The following is a 19,377-nucleotide window of genomic DNA, read 5'->3' as shown; positions in this document are numbered from 1 at the left end:
CCTATAAATATGAGAGATATCATCCATGTTAGTGAAGAATGTAGCATTTATGTGATAGAAATTATATGATAGCAAATGATTTGTTATATTTTGACTAGGGAAAGAAATTTGTTTTCCATTAGAAACCACCATTCAGCTTGCAACTTTCTTGGAGTCCAGATCACTAAATTGAAATCTTTCCTTTCGGAAGAAAAAAAAAAAAAGATTAATTTAAAAAATAGCTGTGCAGAAATACTTCCGCTCAAAAGTAATTCTGAAGATTCTTTAAAAATTCTTGGGAGCAGATGTGGCTCAAGCAGTTGAGTGCCTACCTACCACATAAGAGGTCCCAGGTTCAGTTCCCAGTGTCTCCTAAAGAAGACAGACAGACAACAAGCAGATATCAAGCAAAAACAATGAGCAAAAATAAGCAGGGAGCAGATATGCTTCAAGTGATTGGGCGCCTACCTCCTACATGGGAGATCCTGGATTTGGTTCCTGGTGCCTCCTAAAGAAAAAAAGAATACACAAAGAGCAGACAGCAAATGCAAACAATGAGAAAACAAACAAACAAATGACAACAACAAGCAAAAACACTGAGCAAACAGATGAGGGCGCCATCTCAGGGCTGGGGGATTCTTAGCTACATGACTGTGTACACAATCATGCACACAGAATGACTCTTAGATTGGCACCATTTCCAGCAAATGAAGCCCCAGATACATAACTTTCATCTCACTGTGCACAAGTCCCTGTGTCAAATCAACAAAACTTTCATTGACTTCAGCAATAAACTGAGGCAGAAAGGGGGCCAGGGAAGGTTTCTAACTTCTCCCAGCCATTTACTTGCTTTACCTTCATACTTTGTCTCCGTATTGATTGGATGCCTTTGACAATTAGTCAATAGTGCACATTACCTCATGGAAACTGATTTTGAACCATGTTTCGCTTCCTCTTTTAATGGTACTGTTTCCCCTCATCTGTTAACACTGGTCTTTAAAAAGCAGTGAGATTCTATTCAGAATGATGGTCATGGCTGTTTGAGGCATTTTCAAACTATTAAGTGGTTAATATGTGGTTAATAGTATTTGTTCAACAGAAAATTGACTTTAAACCCATATAAAAAGCCGAGGATCATAATTGTAAACTTCCTTTAACTGTTGCACAACTCTGTTTGATTTCAGTTTCTTAAAAAAACTCCAGTTCCCATCTGAAAGAATTGTGTATTGGCTTGGCTGTTAGGAGCTTCCAGAGAAAACAGGGGCTCTTAGCTCCTGCGGAAGCAGTCAGTGACTTTGTGGGTGGCATTTTCTCTGCTGAGTCAGGCCCAGGCCACGCCCTCCCTAGGTTTTTACTTAGCAGTGCAGATTTTCTGACGAGATGCAAAACCCAAGTTTCAAGCTGTGGTTCTTGAAGTTCTCCTACAGTTTTCCTCTTTTCCTTAGCAGTTTGGAAATTTTTCTTAAGAAGATCACATCTTGCCATGTCTCCCTTTTACCTGATTAGGGGAAAAATGGGAAGTTTTACAGTCATTCCTTTTACTTTCCTGCTTATTAGGCTTATAAACTAACACAGTTATCCATATGGTTTTGAAAAGAAAAGAGAATGATTTTCTGATGGAAGAAAAGAACGTTTATAGTGCATGCAAGATTTTTCTGATCCTATAGCTTTTTCCAGAGTGAATCATTTCTCCTTAGAAACATGCATTTTTCTCTTTTCCTCAATCCACCCCCTCAACCCTAGCAAAAATATAATCTTGTACTTACCAATCTCTGCACCCCTGTGCTCAAGCAAACTGAAGTGAAGAGTTGAGCAATTAACTTGTGAATCTAAAGAATACAGACTGGAAAATACAAAGCAAGCTTTTTTTCTTGGTATCAGAAACTTAAGGTTCTTGCTAGAATTATTTTAATAATTACAGCAAACCTACACTTTTGTTTTATCTCGGTAGATACAGCCTAAACGTTATTGTAAAGGACTTCCTACTCTTAAGACTATTGTAGTCGAAAAAATTAATCAGCCTTATTTTTCTTCAGGTTTTCCACAACCTACTCTTCATTTTTATCGAGGTAGATACGACCTAAGTATTACTGAAAAGTCCTCTCATCTTTTGTGGATATTATAATACAGTTATAGGAAATATATTTGTAGACAAGATCATTCATCAGAAAATGAATTCTCATACAAAATATCCCTTTATGAAATAAATAAGATTTTTCAAGCATTTCGAAAATTTTAGCTGAGAAGTGAGTGTTCAAAGGACACACAGGCATCGTTTAAGCAAGCTTTATAATTGGACAGACTTGCAGAGGCAGAGTAGTGCATCAGCTGAGGGGCAAGTACATGGGTCCATAAACTTTGTTCTACCACTATCTTTGTGAACTTCAGCAAGTTCCTTAACCACTTTGTGCCTCTTTTTTTCTTCATCTGTAGAATGGCACTCATAGTCAAAGGGTGGCTATAGGGATTAAAAATTAGATCCACAAAAAGACCCAGGCTCAGTACGTGGCACATTTCAATGCTTAGTAAATAGGAGGTGTTATTACTGAGGGACAGATTCAGTTAAGGGGAAAATTAATATTTTGGTAGTACGGGAAAATTGGTTTAATTTCCTCTGCGTGCCATAGAAGAGGAAATGTTGTTTTTATAATTACCTAATGAAGAACATAGAAGGATTTATTGTGCAAATGAAAAAATCTAAGTTCACCACTCAACTAACAAAATTGTTGAGATTTCATAAACTGTGGAAGTTGAAATATCACACTTAAAAATCAGGTTGCAGCACATTTTCCCTGATAGTGGCCTTCAATTTCCAACAATTTCACAACCACAGAAGCAGTCAACTGAAATCCGTGGGGACGAGGAAGCACCCCAGAGAAGCCCTCCTAAGTCCAAGGCAGTAGAGCTGTCTGTGGGGTTGGCAGTGCCATTTGGCCTCATTAATTTAGACTACAGGTGCTGAGCCACTGCCATGGGTGGATACTGGGATGAGCAAAATTGTTGATGGCTTGTAATAAAACTTTATGTTAGATCATAAAGTGCTGTGCCCAGAAGGATAACAAGGCATCTCACATTCAGGGATCACTTGATGTGTTCCCTTGATTATTTTTCCCTCTCTCTCTTTCACAACACCCTCAATTTCTTTCTGATTTCATATTTTCTCTGGTTCATATTTCTCTCTCTCTCCCCTTTCTCTCTCCCCCTCTCTTTAGACTATGTCATTCCCTTTCTAAAACATTTACTCTCTATTCCTCTCCATTTTTTTATTTCATAATACTCTAGCTTTTGTAACTCTGTATGAAATCTGAAGTGATCAAATGCAGAATCTAATACTATTACTATCTATATAATATATGAAATCATGAGAAATGTAATTTTGTGAACTACAGTTTGGTCCAAGATCTTGGAACCATGGATTCATATGTGGATACCATTCTTAGCATGAAGAAAATAAGTTGAAATGAAATAATTTGATCTTAAATGATTCATTTCATTTAGGGAACATAAATTTAGGAAAATGTAAGCCTGCACGTAAAATAATACGGTAACTTAGTTTATGTAGACCTTGCTCAGCTCTTGATAATTAATACAGTAGGTTTCCTAAAATATTTCTGGTGAATTATATTCTATTTGTAGGTTTTTAACCTAGAAGGAAAGATCTGTTTTCCATAATGAATTGTACAGTAGTTGTTTTCAGAATGTGTTGTACATGACTTGGGACTTAGTTATTTCTTTTCTATCTTTTCTCCCTTCCCTCCTTCCCTCCTTCCCTCCTTCCCTCCTTCCCTCCTTCCCTCCTTCTCTCCTTCCCTCCTTCCCTCCTTCCTTCCTTCCCTCCTCCCTCCCTTCCTTCCTCCCTTCCTCCTTTTCTCCCTCCCTCCCTCCCTTCCTCTTTCTTTCTTTCTTTCTTTCTTTCTTTCTTTCTTTCTTTCTTTCTTTCTTTCTTTCTTTCTTTCTTTCTTTCTTTCTTTCTTTCTTTCTCTTATCCTCTTTATTTCTAATCATTACACTCAATTCATAATTATCTGTGCTAATGAGAAAGAACCACTCACATCAGTACTCTAAAATAGCAGGAAATAACAATGTGAGTCTAGGAGACAGCAAACTACCAATAACAAACGAGTGAGGAAAGTAAAGGGCAAGTCCCAGAGGAAAGTTAAGCTAAGGGTCCCAACTCTGAAATGCACTGGCACTTTTGATGTCTATCCTATAAATACTCTTTGGTTATTTTTCTGGTACCAGCTGGAAATAATTATATTGTTAGGAAAGCACACAGAGGCTTTTTGATTAATGAGCTCAGAATTCACATTGCTTTATGAAATTTTAAGGGCCAGGTCCTAGGGATTCCCAGATAAAAAGCACAGCACCTGCCCTCAAAAGGAGCTCCATCTTGTATGGTGACAGAAGCAGGCACATAGTCACAGTGCAGCACGAAGAACTGTGATAGGACTGTAGAGGGGGCTAGTATGAAATAATGTGACCCGAATGAAGTCCATGTTTTTAGTACAGAAGAAGGTCAGAAGGAGGGCCGAGACTGAATGGTCTGCAGGATGGAGGTTTCTGCAGCGCTTTTATTTTTAAGCACCTATAAATGACCTAAAGATCCTTGATTATTAAAAAGTCTAATCCTATTGACTTTCTTCCTTTGGGCACCTATCCAATGCAATTAAGCATAAATCCATCTTTTACCATCAGTCCCCATATTAGGTCTGTGGTAATGATGAGATAACAGCTATAGAGGCTAAATGGATTAGACGGATCCTTCCCCACAAGTAGTTTGTAGAGTGATGGGAGAGATAAGAGGTGTAAACCAATATAAACTTACTTGCAGAAAAGAAAGGAGGGGCTTTGTCTTAGTTTCCCGGCTGCTAAAGCAAATACGGCATGATGGGTTGGCGTGACAACAGGAATTTACTGACTTAAGGTTTCAGCGGCAAGAAGGCTGGCTTCCTCCTGGGGTGGGTATCTTCTGGTGAGGCAGCAGTCTTTGGGCTTCCTTGGCGTTCCTGTCACGTGGTGGCCTCTTCTCCTTTCTTCTCTGGTTCCAGCAGTGTCTGGCTGCTCTCCATGACGTCTCCTCACTCTGTCTGAATTTCATTCTACTTTAAAGGACTCCAGTAATAGATTCAAGCGCAGCCTGATTCAATCAGGTCACACACTGAAAGGGGAAACATCTTCAAGAGATCCTGTTTACCGTGGGTCCACACCACAGGACGAGGGGTTGGGACCTGGAACATGCCTTTGGTGGGGGATGTGACTAGATCCCCTACGGTCATTGTAAGGGTACTCCTGTGCATTTTGGAGATGTGTCTGGGGATTTTTCTGATATAGAGCTTTATATCTTGACGGATTAATAATATTGTATAAACCTTATATCAAATACAACATCCTCTACCTCCAAGCCAACCCTTTGAACCTACTAGGAGCCTTTTGTCCCCAGATGTCTGCTTTCCTGCCATCCTTTCTGGCCTCTTGTTTGCTTGGTTTCCTGAGCACAGACCAGGGCTGATGGACCCTATGGCATTCTTTATTCCGCTGGTTTAACTGGTCTGGCCCTTGATCACTGACCATCCCACCCATAGTTATATCTTGAGCACCATCTGTTAAGCAGAAACTATCAATGAATAAAAAAGAAAACATTAAAACTGCATTGTTTTTAATGCTATTTTAAATGGAATTTGAATGGGATAATAAATTTGTACTGCTTTTTAAAAAAACTGCATTAACCCAGTCACAGGAGGAGAGCAACAAGTAATCAGAATAAAACTAGGGAGCGGCTGTGACTCAAGCAGTTGAGTGCCTGCCTCCCACATGGGAGGTCCAAGGTTCAGTTCCTGGAGCCTCCTGAAAAAACAAACAAGCAAAACAAATGAAAAAACCAACTCAGGGAAGCTGATGTAGCTCAGTGACTGAGCGCTGGCTTCCCACATATGACACCCCAGGTTCAATCCCTGGCTCCCGGTACCTAAAAAAAAAAAAAAAGAAGAAGAAGAAGGCAAAAGGCTAGAGACCAAAGCTGCTAGCCTTTGACAGACATATCAAAAATTACTAATGCTGTAAGGAGAGAAAGATGGTTCATTGTTAAAGGCAGGGGAAGCTTGGACTCCCACCACTGAGTTTCACTTAATCTCTCTGAGCCTCTTTATTCTATCTCATCAGGCTCTTCTTAGCAGGATTCTCCTTTAGGTCACTGACCCAGAATAATTAACCAACTTGCGCCAACATTCTACTGTCAGATACTGTGCTAGTTGCCAAGGATAGACAGGCCACAGCAACATTTCCTGTCTACAAGGATCTTATAATCTATTAATAGAAAATGAGTTAAAAGTAAGAATACAGGTAGCAACAGTATGAAATAAATGTCAGTTGCTAAATTCTGGGGAATTCAAAAGAGAGACATTAATTCCATTTATTCTGTAATCCACATGATTCTTTTATAATTTAAATGAATGTATGCGGATGGCAGTGGTGGGTTTGGGGTGGGGGCCTGGTGTTGCGAGGATAAAAGCAGCATATACCCTGGTTACAAATGTATATACTGCTCCCTATGTGTTCAAGTTACACCAAGGCATTGCCCTTGTTTCTGAGGAAACCTAGAAATAGAGAAGAGAATGCAGGAAGGTATGTGTCTCTTGCAGTAACTTTGATTCTCAAAATGTTTGTCTTCCTGGCAATAACTTAATTAGGCTCAGGAGCTGGAAAAGAACAGCCCGTCATGCCCAGAGCTCTGCAAAGGTGGAAACACAGGGAAACCTAATCTTCTGCTCCCCAGGTGCAATAGTCAGCAGCCCCCTTCACAGATCCCTCACTCCCACAGGGGAATCATTCTGCAGCAGCCTTGAAGTGATGAGATTGCTTTAACCTGCCAGAACTTGTACTCCTTACATTTTGGCATAATAATCTTATTAAAACAAATAAATAAAGCAGTCAGCTTAGGAGACTAGTGGACTTATTTCAGTTAGTCTATCTCCATTAGAAAGTATGCCTAACTTTTTTTGCTTGTTCTTCTATCCAATGGACTGTTACTGGGAACCTATTGTGAGCTTGCATATGTTAACCACACCCTGTGCTAGAGACCACAGATACCCACCCAGTCCTCATAGAACTCACCATCTGGTGGTGAAGCAGATATTTTAAAAGATAAGTTGCAACATGATACACAACATATAAAAAGCATGAAGAGGACAAGGACTGTAGGGGTACAGAGAAATGAGGGCTAAGTGCCTGGGAGCGTTAGGAAAAAGCTTCACAGAACAACTGATGGTGTGAGGTCCTAAGTATCCTGGGTCATTCAGGTCTGTGTGGCAGACAGGAGGAGAAAACAAGGATATCCCAGCCAGGAGTGAATGATCCAAATCAAAGACCCTACCTCTTTTGGAAAACAGTAAGAAGTCCCACTTGGCCAAATCACAGAGGGCTGGAGGAGTAGAGGAAATGATCCTGGCAAGGTAGACGGAAGACTTGCTGTGCCAGCAAGGGCGTATGGCTGTGGGGAGCCACCCTGGTTTATAAGGAAAATAGTGATACAATTAGATGTGCAATAGGAACGATACTTGAATGGAAGGTGGGGGTCAGAGGACAAACAGACCAAGGACAGGAGACCATATAGAAAGAGTAGTGATAATTGAGTCGAGAGAGGATGCAATCAAGGATCATTTCTGGGTTTCTAGCTGGGGTGTGAGATTTGCTGGAAAGGGACCAATGGAAGGGGAATGGATGAAGAAAAAGGTCAGTATCAAGAAAGCAGGGAAAATAAATGATGTAGTAGAATAGGTCATGGGAAATCCTATAGAAATGAGGAAACATGGTGACTGGAAAATGGTAGCCCTGAGCTAATTGATACATAGGGAGGGTACCAGGTGTAGGCTACTCTTATTTCAAATGGCTAATCTTACATTGACTCAACTTGTAAAAAAAGACTTTCACAGCTAGATAAGAGCCTCCATGGAAACAAAAATAATGATTTGGTCTTACTCTCTTTACCCAAGATAGCATATACATCTTCTTTTGTTAAAGTAATCTATAAATGGTTTATAAAAGCTGCTTCAGCATGTTATTTATAAAGCATCAGTACCCCAGGATTCTGCTTTTTGGTCCCTGAAACCCATTTACAAGTAAAATGCTGTAGTCTAAAAAGGTTAGTGTGTGAAGTTATATTCACATTTTATACTTTGAAAAATCCAGCTTCCAGATCTTTGCTAATTTGCACTTCTCCTCTGTCTCTCAACCTTCGTTTAATTTATAGTTCTGTCTTCTCTTTTTCTTCCTTATTTAAAAAGTCACTGGTATCAATCTTTCTTCAAAACTACCTGTACAACTTGATCTTTTGTTTTCCAACTACTTTGTATTTCATCCTTTATTTTAACATGTTTTGTAGAGATTATTAACTGTCTATGTTATCATGCATTTCAATTATTTTATATTAAAATACTCCCTTTTTAGCATTTCACTGAAAATCTCTCTTGAACTCAGAATGTCAGGGAGAGTTCCGTGGCTAAAGTGAGCCGAACCTCCCTTCCCAGTCCTGTTCCAGGACAGCTCTTATGCTGCGTGCCTTGTCCAGGTTCCAGAAGAGGTGTGGTGGAAGAAGCCTTTTAAAAGCCAAACCACTGACCCATCCTGAGGAAACCTGAACCATCCAACTGGCCCTAAAATCACCCTGATTTTCCATGAATCCCACAAGCTAATGTTGGCCCAGGGTACGACTAGTGTCAGGAGAATAGTGGAGCATCCAAGAATGGGGATAAGAAGGTAAACTTTGCCCAAGAATTCTAAAGCATGCTTATTTCGGATTTATAGTATCTGACTCACAATCACAAAAGTTTCCCCATGCCCTTTCCTATGTAGTGTCTGTTTTTCCTTTTGCAACTCTGTTCATTGTGCCTGAAATACCACTCCCATTTTACTTCTTCTTTTGCTGAGTTCTGTGTCCTCTTTCTTGCTACACTTTTGATCACTGAGATTATTTGTTTATTACTTTTTGCTCTAAAGATTACTTGCATGCTCAGTTTTTCTGACTTTCCATATTTAGGGCAGTCCCCCCATTTTTAAGTATTCAATGATGTAAAACCCCCAAATTATAATCCATTTCATATGGAGTACATATTATGTCTGTATGCTTACTGTGCTTTCTAACTTAAAAGAAACTGTGTGTTTGTAAAAAAAAAATAGTAAATTTATAACAGTTACTTAGAAGAGGTAAAATAATTACTGGGTTTTAACATAATGTGAAATAATATAAAAGGGCAAAAAAAATCAATAATGGCTGGAAAAAACACTGCTCTTTCTCCTTCTAGCATCTGAGTATTATTTCCAGTTCCAATCTTCCATCCATTGAGTCTGCCATTAATGTTGCAAACATTTATTAGGCTTCTACTGTATATCAGGTCCTGCGCTCAGTTCTAGTGATACTAGATGAGAAGTAATCATTCCTTAACCTCCAGGTGCTTATAGCAGTGGGAAGAAAAGCATGCAGATACAGATTTTCATCATATATTCTGATGGAGCATCTTTGCATCTAGAGACATAGAGAGAGCACTTAGAAAATTTGCATCAAGAGGTTTAGGTTCCACTCTTGTCTCTGCTTCCAACAAGCCAGGCAACCTCAGTCAAGCCACAGAACCTCTGCCAACATAAACTTTGAAGCAGAAATGTATGTTTCCTTCATTCAGCAAGCGTTTATTGAGCACCGAGCTATGTGTCAGGCCATGCTATGTATTAAAGCTCCAGAAGTGAACAAAGGGGTGTGCTATGTTAAGGACTTCTTAATCTAATGGAAGAGACAAACATATCAATAATCAATAATGTGTAGTAAAAACAATAATAAAGAAATGTGCAGGGTAGAACGAGTGTGTGACCATAGGTGATCAGAGAAGTCTGCAGAGAGGAGAGGGCATTTCAGCTCTGCCTTGAAAAGATGACCCTCCTTATGCAGGGTACAGGTATCAGTGGGCTCACTCCAGGAAAGGCATGTTGCTTTTACACCATGATCCCGCACCTTCTGGAAGTTGTGAGGCGAGACCACGTGATTATGGGTGGTCCCTTCCAGACTAGGGTACCAGTCATTTTATGAACTGTCACCACCTGAATGTTTATATGAAATAATTTGTGACCATTAGGAAGCAGTTGGAAAAGAATCAAAATGAAAAAAGAAAAGAAAATAAACAAAAGAAGCACTTGGACATCTCTTTATGTTCTATACATTAAGTCCTTCAACACTTTAGTCCTTTTTATGTGCATTATTTGAAGCCGAATTATTCAAAGAAAACAGTTCTGTGTCTGATATTAGATTATCTTTTTGAGGAAAGGAAAAAGAAATAATGAAAATCTCCAGCTCTTTCTACCCTTTCCCCAGGATGCACTAATACCTGGTTAGAATGAACATTAATAGCCAGAGAAATACAGTGTTGGTAAAGATGATGTTTTCAATTTTTCATTAAAATTTTTGCCACAAATCAATGATTTTGGTAAAATTTAATTTTTTTGTACTCTGTCCTCGATGTGGTTTGCTCATCTTATTAAAGTCACCCAATGATTGTACTAAATTCACAGTATTTTAATGTGTCTTTTCATTTCTATATTAAGAACAAAGAAGAACTAAGATACAGGGAGAGAAAGTACATGCTGTGCTTACAGTTTTGATTATAAAAATTTGTGGAGATGTTTCTTGCCGCCCAGTCTTTCCCCAGCCTAGGTAAACTGTGCTAGAAATCATGAAAGACAATAGATTATTATAGGTCAGTTTGGAGCTTTTTAGTTTGAATTTGTATTGCCTGCTTCTCTAAAAGACAAATGCAAGAGAACAGTATCTGCCATATGGTGAGTTTTTGATAATTTTTTGCTAAGTACATATAAAATGAAATAAGTCATTTGTCACAGTTCTTAAGGTGTGCACTTCCAGATACCGAAAGGACTGTAAGCAGCAGTGTCCTAAGTGTGAGCACCATGATTGTGGGAGGATAATTATGAAATATTTTCAGAAACTTCATTTATAGGCAGTATCCACTTCAGCTGCACTTCCTGTTCTTGTGTGGATTTACAGCTTAACTAAAGATTATTCAACTTGTTAAGAGTAGGTGCTTGTTTTCATAAAGTTGTGAAAGACAAGGAAAAACTAAGTTTTAGGATCAGATGAAAGGAAATTACCTGTTCCTAATTTACACAACATTCATGCAGCTAATAGTAATAATTTCTGTATGTGTTTTCTTTGCACATCAGTACTCTGAAGTAAGAATAATGTTAACTGTGTAAGAAAAAGGACACATTATTTGGATTTCAACGGAGGTTAACAGGAGTATTTGGTTTTTTTTTACAAAGGGATTTGAAATTTCTGTTTTGCAATGAGTAGGCACAATAAAAGAAAGATAATGAATATGTACATTCTTTAAGAATGACATTGCACATAGAAACTGAGTGGTTGGAGGTTTTTTATATCAGTGATGGTGGTTCTCTGAAAGCAGCTACATTTCATTTAATGTGAAATATAAAGCTTTCTGTAATTGAAAAATGCCAATAATTTAGTTATTTCTTTTTACTAACCAGGAAATAATTAAGAAACAGAAACCAGTTTTAACTGTTGTACATGAAAGAGATTTTCTAGTTGATAACATAATGTCCAAGACCTGAAATGAGAGTTCCATGTGGCATTTTTTTAAATTTATGTTCCTTTTAGTAATGGAATAGAATCTGTTCCCCTGCATCTAGTTCATTAGAATTTTTGAAGCACCTGTCACCTATCATCATCAGCTTATACATATTTCAAGTTTTTCCAATGAACAAATGTAATAGCACAGGGTCCATATGTCCACATGTCTGGGAGAGGAGACTCCACGTGGTTTTGGATTACCTGTCTGGATTCCTTTTCCCATTTATTGTTTGGAGTATGTCACCTTCTGTCAGTCTAATTACTTCTCTAGGAAACGGCTGTACTCAGCTCACTGTGTGACAATCACTGCCTTGTGAAAACATCCCAGAAGCCTCTGCAGTCAATTGATCTACCCCAAAAGTGTCACTCTCACATGGAAAGCTGACTTCAGTGTACAGGCTTCTTCAAGATTTACAGAGTTCTCTGAAGGAAGAGTTTCTTTAGATACCCAGCAAGAGAAGCTGATGGTTTCAGTAGATCTCTTGCCTTACCTTGACTACCAAAGAAATCTTTTCAAAATGTAGTCAGTTGGCTGAGAGACACCTATAATATATACATCCCGGACATCTGGCCCCTGCAAAAGAACAATGATTTAAGTGCCTCCATTACCTGACCACTGACACTTGTTAACAATCAGAGCTTTCAAAGGCCAGCAACAGAGATTTTGATTTTGCTAGAATAAGGAGGTATAGTGCTTATTTATCCACTTAGTAATTCCTTTAGTTTATTTAGACTATTCATGACTGTGATAACGAACAGACTTGGCTGAATCTAACAATTCCTTTGTCATCATTAAACAGTTGTAGATTTTTAATATAATAAAAAGAAAATTACTCTAATAGTTCCACATTCACACTGTGGTGTTCAAGTTTATGCCATCGCTTCCATTTTCAGAGCTTTATAATTCTACCATAAGCATTTGTTCTTGGCAGAAATGTATTCTCCAAGCTCTCAGCTGAGAATAATACTTTCCATTTCCCCCCTCAATGTTCTGGTTATGTGACCACGGTAATTGGGAACTCAATGTTAATTTGCTCTTGAGTTTTGTGTTTTTGTATCTTGAAATGCTCCTTCTTTAAATAACACAGTTTTCAGTTTTTAACTTGAAGTAATAAGACTTTCAATGATAGAAATAGTTCATAACTTGAATCCTGGTGATACTCATTGAAGGGTAAGTAACCAGGTACAAGAATGCTTATTGGGAGAAAATGAGCATTGTTTTTTGTTTTTACTTCTTCATCGTTGATGTTTCCTTTGTGACTTTATGCCACCTGCTTTGTCTGCTTAATAGTCGATATTATTCTTTAGGTGGGAAGTGAGCTAGTCATCTGATTTTTTTTTTAATTTATTGAAATATCATTCATACATAAACATACATAAACAATAAGTATATAATAGTTGTGAACCTTCAAAACAAACATATATAACATCAAACAAACATATATAACATCTCACCCAACCACCAATAACTTGACTTGTTTTTAAACCTTTTTAACTGATGATTAAAGAGCATTGTCAAAATATTACTACTAAACAAAAGTATTTTTGCCCTAGCCAATTTGATTATTGTTATCTTTATATCACTTATATATGAACATACATAAACATTTAAGTGTATAGTAAAATTTGTGAACTTACAAAGCAAACATGCATAACATCATACAGGGGTCCCATATATCAACCCTCTGCCAACACCTTACATTGTCATGAGACGTTGTTTACAAACTATGAAAGAACACTGTCAAAATCTTAACTACTAATCATAGTTCTTATCTTACATTTGGTGTGTTTTTCCCCCGACCCACCCTATTATTATTTTTTAAATATATATTTTATGACAGAAGTTGTAAACTTATAAAACAATCATGCACACGTGCAGAATTCCCAAACAACACCCCTCCATCAACACACCACAATGCGGTGTCATTTACTACAGATAAAATAATGTCATCTGATTGTTACCATGTCCATCTAACTGATTTTTTTAATCCATAAGCTGATAAATGTTTCACTGACCGGTAGGCATTCTCACTCTGACTAAAATTTGACATCTAAGCATCAATATTTTAGGCATATTTCACACTTAAAATAGTCTCGCAGCCCAATTTTTTTTAATGCTACTAAATTTATTTCCGGGTTCATTCTATTACTGCAGTTGGATGTGTGTGGGAGGGATCTAGGTCACAGGTGTGGGAAAGCCTGGCCAGGAGAAGGGCTGCCCCAACAGTGTGCTCAGGGAGCTAGGGAATCGGCATTGCATGATGCTTCTCCACGCTGGTTTGAAACGTGGCCATAAGGTTTCCCTAAAATCATGGAAGATGTGTGAGAGATAATGAGTTAATATTGGTGAAGATCTTTCAATAAAGTGTAATTGATGTTTGAATTTTTATAAACCAAACACATTATCCACCCCCAAAAGCTTTGTAAGAATATTTAGCACACATGTATGTGCCAGATGGATTGTAATGACAGTTGATAGGCCTCTCCTAACCCTTGCGTTCTGTTGTCAAAAATCTGCACATCAAAATAAGTATAGTTTTTACAATAAGGTTTATTGGATAAAAGATGCGGGCACACATTGAAGACTCTACTGTCTAGATAAGACTATAAATCAACGTTTTGTAAGATAAGACTTTATATTAAAGGTTTACAAAAGAATGCTGTTGGTGTGCATTATAGAAATAGAGGTAGATACATTTTGAAAACTATCATATAGTATTTTCTGGATCTTGCATATTTTTCTCTTCATAATTGAATTCTTATGGGGAAAAAATGTAGTGAAGATGTTATGATGCAAGACTCTCAGACGTTATTCTTTAAAGCTCAAGGACATACAGAGAACAAAGCAGAAACAAATCATAATACAACAAATAGTTATCACACAGAAGAATGCTCTTATGCTTGATTTATGTTAACAGATACTTAAAAGTGTAGGAAATCAAATTAGTAAAGTGATTATTTTAATGTTATTATGACCTCTTTTGTAATAGTAGTATAGGAACACTCTAGGATTCCTTATTCTGGGTGAAAATAATAACTGTAGATCCATGATAGGGGGACAGGTGGCCCCACAATCCCCAAGATTGTAAATGTATATTTTATCATCTTGTGTCAAAATATTCCTTTTAATATTCAAACATCTTACCACATAATAAGCTGTAACCATATGTTTATTTGTTATATTATACCACTATAACATTAATAAATATTTACAGAGCCACAGTGCATCATAGATGTATTAGAAATGGTAGCTCTCTTAGTTTGATGTTAAGTGAAAGTCATCAGTGCCTAGTAAACTAATTTTAAATAATGTTACGTTTGCTACACATTGATAAGGGCCAAGGAGCTTACATTTTTAAGGCTGACACCCCCTTTTTAACTCATGTTGTTTTATTTATTTTCCCCAATTGCGTGAATTAAAGATGGAGTGTTTTCTCAGTTTTGGATTCCTTAGCTTGATGTCGCAGCTTTTGCTTTATTGGTATGTGAGTTCTGTCTTTAATAAAGATGAGCTCTGCTGAACTTTCCATTAATGAGAGGCACTTTAGTTCTCTTACAAAGGGTTTTTGTAGTACCGGGAAAATGCAGAAATGTTGATAGCTTTTTAATAATTAACGTGGCAGAAGTTTTGTGATCTCTAAAACATAATGCTATCTCTATAAATCAGAATGTTTACAATTAAGCTGACAACCATCAGCTTAAAAAAAAAAGCAAAACTCAGGACTCTTGACTGAAACTTTTTCTAACTGTTACAGTGTCACATTAGTTTTTATCCTGCTGTGACAGCTGAGACTAGACCAGCCCTACATTTGGGAGACAGGAGGTTGGAGATAAGGTACTTACTCTTCACTTCCATGTGTCAGGAGACGGGCTCCAGGTGATTGCTACTCAGCTGAAACCAAGAGGAACTTTTGCTAGCTATGGACATGGTATTTTGGCGTCCCTCCTCGACTCATAATGAAGGCCTAAGCGCAGACATTTTGATTTTTCTTTCAGCCTATGTTTAGGCAGAAAACTTCTCAGTATTATAAATCTCAGTACAGATTTTCACACATACATGTAACTAGAACCACACTAAACAAAAGGAATTCTCCAAATGAGTGCAGTGCCTGGACACTGCTAATCGCACTTGGTGAGAATCTTAGCTGGGTTCTCATCCTCTCTTTTGCTGTCAAGTGCACATCAGAAGGGGTGGCAAAGCACCGTCATGTCAACCATTATGTTCAGTTCAAATCAGAGGTCTCTCTTCAACATTTTCTCCTTTTGTCGTGATCACAGATTCCGAAATAATTGTGTGATGTCCTGACTTTGAATCTCTCCATGAGAAGATAAGATACTGCAATTTGTAACTTTTCTTTTTGTGAAGCACATGGGAGCTCCATGTCACAAAACTTCAGCTGTTTGTTCATTGACAGAGTTTGGTTGCAAAAGGAATATTTTCCTTTTTCTTTTTTTTTTTTTAAACAAGTAATGAGTGCTCTATTGAAATGACTCACGGTTTCTCTCTGTGGTTTCTTTTTCCTAATGTAATAAAGCAAATGTAATAACCTACTTCTGGACAACTTGAACTTCTGTAACACCCCTGCCTGTGTCTTTCGGCCTTTGTCTAGGTCTGAACTTTCCACATTATGTGTTTCAGACGTTGAGAAAGAAGGGCCTTAATGGCTGTGACAGTCCAGATCCCGATGCAGACGATTCAGTAGGTCACAGCCCTGAGTCTGAGGACAAGTACAGGAAAATTAACGAAGATATTGATCTAATGATCAGCAGGCAAAGATTGTGTGTAAGTACTCAGAGCACCCTTCATTTTTTTTACTCTTGGTATTTCTCTGAACCTGGCAGGCATTGAACAAGAAAGAAAACAAAGGCTGTGAAAGCCCCGATCCTGACTCCTCTTATGCACTCACCCCACGCACTGAAGAAAAATACAAAAAAATTAATGAAGAATTTGATAATATGATCAAGAGTCATAAAATTCCTGTAAGTACCAAAGGTAGATGGCTGGTCTGCTGATAACTGCTGCAGTAACATACCTTAACCCTTTCAGTGATGGCTTTCTCTGCGAAGCATTTGAAAGTCAAACATAAAATAGCCATCTCACCCTACAGGCAGTTCCTTTAGAGAGCAATCTCCAAGGGATGCTTGAATTATGTAATCTAAAAAGTTGCCATCCAGTAGTTCATTCTGAGGTAGGAAAGACACAAGAGGAACAGAAAGAGCCTCTGTGACACACCCTGAATTTACACAATCTTTTAAACTCACAGTGCACACAAATTAAAATACACTAGTAAAAACACTAGAATCTCCTTCTGTGAGCAGGTTTAAGAATTCACCGTTTTAAAAAAAAGAAAAAGCAAACTTCATGCTGAGACCAGATACACAGTGAGACAGAAACTCTCTCATGTAATCTGACAGTCATCACCTCAATTAAAGAAAGCTTCTTTCTGAATAAAATTTCAGCCCCTCTCCCTATATGTGAAATTCAGCAACAGCACTGAAGGGTTAAAGCTACTGCTCGCTGCAGGGAAACAGACTGCATGAAAACCTAATGGTAAGATTCCAACATGTTTGTGTGCTGGGGTGATTTTTTTAAAGCTTTATCAGAATATTCGCTTTGCCTACACCAATATTTTCCATGCTTTAACATTTGGCTAAATTTTGTCTTAACCAAGTCAAAAAACTTCTAACATTCAATCATATGCCTTGCCAGATATTTAAGAGAAATAACTCTGCATGTATTATTTTTGTTTGCCCACATATATAGGGGGAAAACATACCCTTTATTATATTCTGTCATCAATCAAATGATGTTAATTTTGTGACAGAAAGTGATGAAACTCAAGGCTCATGTGCTTTTAGAATAACTAATGTAAGTGTCTGAGCCCTAATTGTCTATGTAAGCTCCTTAAGAGATAATTAATTCCTTTCTCAAAAAAAGTACATTTTTTTGTAAGTTAGCAAAACAGCCTAAACCTGAGGATTGAGAGAGACTCTGAAGTGAAAATATGCTTCAGCAGTTACAAGCGCAGATATTTGGGAACAAAGGCTCTAGACCAAATCCACAACTGGATTCTCGAGATAAATTAAATCTTTACTCATAGTAGGTACACAACCAACCTGTATTGAATTAAACTGAACATTTTAACTCTTTTTAATAAAATGTATGCGTATTAAACTTCCTATCCTCATAAATACATGTCTGCTTCTTTTGTCAAATGAAACTGTCAGCCACAGAGCCTTTGTTGAATCACAATTATTGCACTGTATCATGAAGGAAAGCTAAGTGCTGTGAATTCTTAAAGGTTTCATAAAACCAAGTACTATATAGCACAATATTCACAGTGGACACTTTATCAAATGTAGTATTTCCTGTTGTATGCAGCTGACACAAACGTTGTGATCCTCAGGATTCTTAAGTGATGAAATATCCATTGGGATTTTATTTGGCCCCAAAGCAGGAAAGAAACAATTCCTTTGGGCCAATTTTTAATTTTTACAACCTTAGTTTCTCTTGATATGTAGGGCACTAATTTGGACCTGCTCTGCACAGAGGTTTGTGAATGCAAGATCTTCAGGTGAAGCCTGTAGACATCTTAAAAGAAAGGAATTCCCTGAACAGTTAGGAAAGGGCAAATAGATGCCATACTGCTGACCACCCTCAGGTGGAAGTGATCCTAAATGTGAGTGGAGCTTTAATCCCCAAATTTCTGGAAGAATGCCCATATTTGTGCACTGGATCATTTTTTTCCATGTTTTAAGGAGAAGAGATGTGTGGTGCATACCTGGACTCGCTCCCAGTGTCTCACCCTGTTATGTAAAGAGTTCAGAATCAAGAAAATGGTTTCTTAAGAGGTGCAACAGTGTGTAGCCAGGGGTGAAAAGCCACAGTAGGGTTGACAGGCTGCTGTGAAAAGGATCCCCAGAGCCCCTCGCTGGTCCACAGGGTCTTCATCTCTTTAGTAAGGGTAGCAATCACCACGATGAAAAGCCCAGGCTGTACACATCGCTTTCAGTTGCTGGAAGTAAATTTTGTTGAAAGTTTCCACAGCTGCTAAAACATTTATAGCAGGGCAAGGACACTCTGCCCTTTGTGTGTAGAAGAGTGTCTCCACCTCTTCAAAAACATTACAAGATTGTTTTTCTATTTCAAAGACCCAGTTTAAAGAGCTTCCCTTTTAAAATAGAAAATTTAATATTGCAACCACCTGTTTGTATAATATAATTTATACCCATATTCCTCAATTACGTGAAATAATTCATGGATGATTTGGAATCTTGTCGACCAGCATTTCCTCACGCAGAGTTTGCCACGGTTCATATTGGGCTTCACAGCAGGGAAAAATAGCTCCACTTGAGAAACCAGGAATTAGGAAATGGACTGAAAGAAGGGGAGGGGCAGATGCAAGATTGGGTGAGAGTGAATGAGAAGGGAGGAAGTGGAAAGAAATCATGTATAGATTCTTCAAAACAACAGAGTGTGAAGAGAGAGAAATAAAGCTGTAACAGGATCAAGAGAGGAGTTACAATGAAAAGGACTTGAGATGATTTATATGCAGAGGGAGGGATGCTGAAAGAAAGAAAAAGATCAAAAATATCGGTGCAATGGGAGCAAATGGAGAACGCTCCTCATGGGTGGGAAAAGGAAGGGAATCTAAGCCAGAGAGATAGAGTTGAAGATGGACCCAAGTGTGGCTAGGGTGGAGGGTGGGTGGAGTGAAGGTGAGTAGGTGACCACTATTTGCCTCTGTTTTTTA

General features: G+C 38.0%; 1 protein-coding gene across 44 annotated transcripts in view; it reads left to right on the top strand.

Moving 5' to 3' along the window:
* The window catches only part of MEF2C (myocyte enhancer factor 2C), a 150,089-nt gene that overhangs the window by 92,462 nt on the left and 38,250 nt on the right, over positions 1-19,377 (top strand). For 34 of the 44 annotated variants that reach the window (XM_071208969.1, XM_071208934.1, XM_012529867.4 and 31 more), the window contains exon 4: positions 16,263-16,406. In XM_071208969.1, coding sequence (XP_071065070.1) covers positions 16,263-16,406 — 144 coding nt within the window. Of the gene's footprint in view, positions 1-16,262; positions 16,407-16,465; positions 16,604-19,377 lie in introns of all 44 variants that reach the window. The other 10 variants (XM_058275971.2, XM_058275859.2, XM_058275929.2 and 7 more) reach the window with 1 other exon arrangement.

The sequence above is a fragment of the Dasypus novemcinctus genome, chromosome 2 (assembly GCF_030445035.2).
Source record: "Dasypus novemcinctus isolate mDasNov1 chromosome 2, mDasNov1.1.hap2, whole genome shotgun sequence".
Taxonomy (NCBI): domain Eukaryota; kingdom Metazoa; phylum Chordata; class Mammalia; order Cingulata; family Dasypodidae; genus Dasypus; species Dasypus novemcinctus.
Note: the sequence above shows the minus strand (reverse complement) of the source record. Positions and strands in the feature narration are given on the sequence as shown.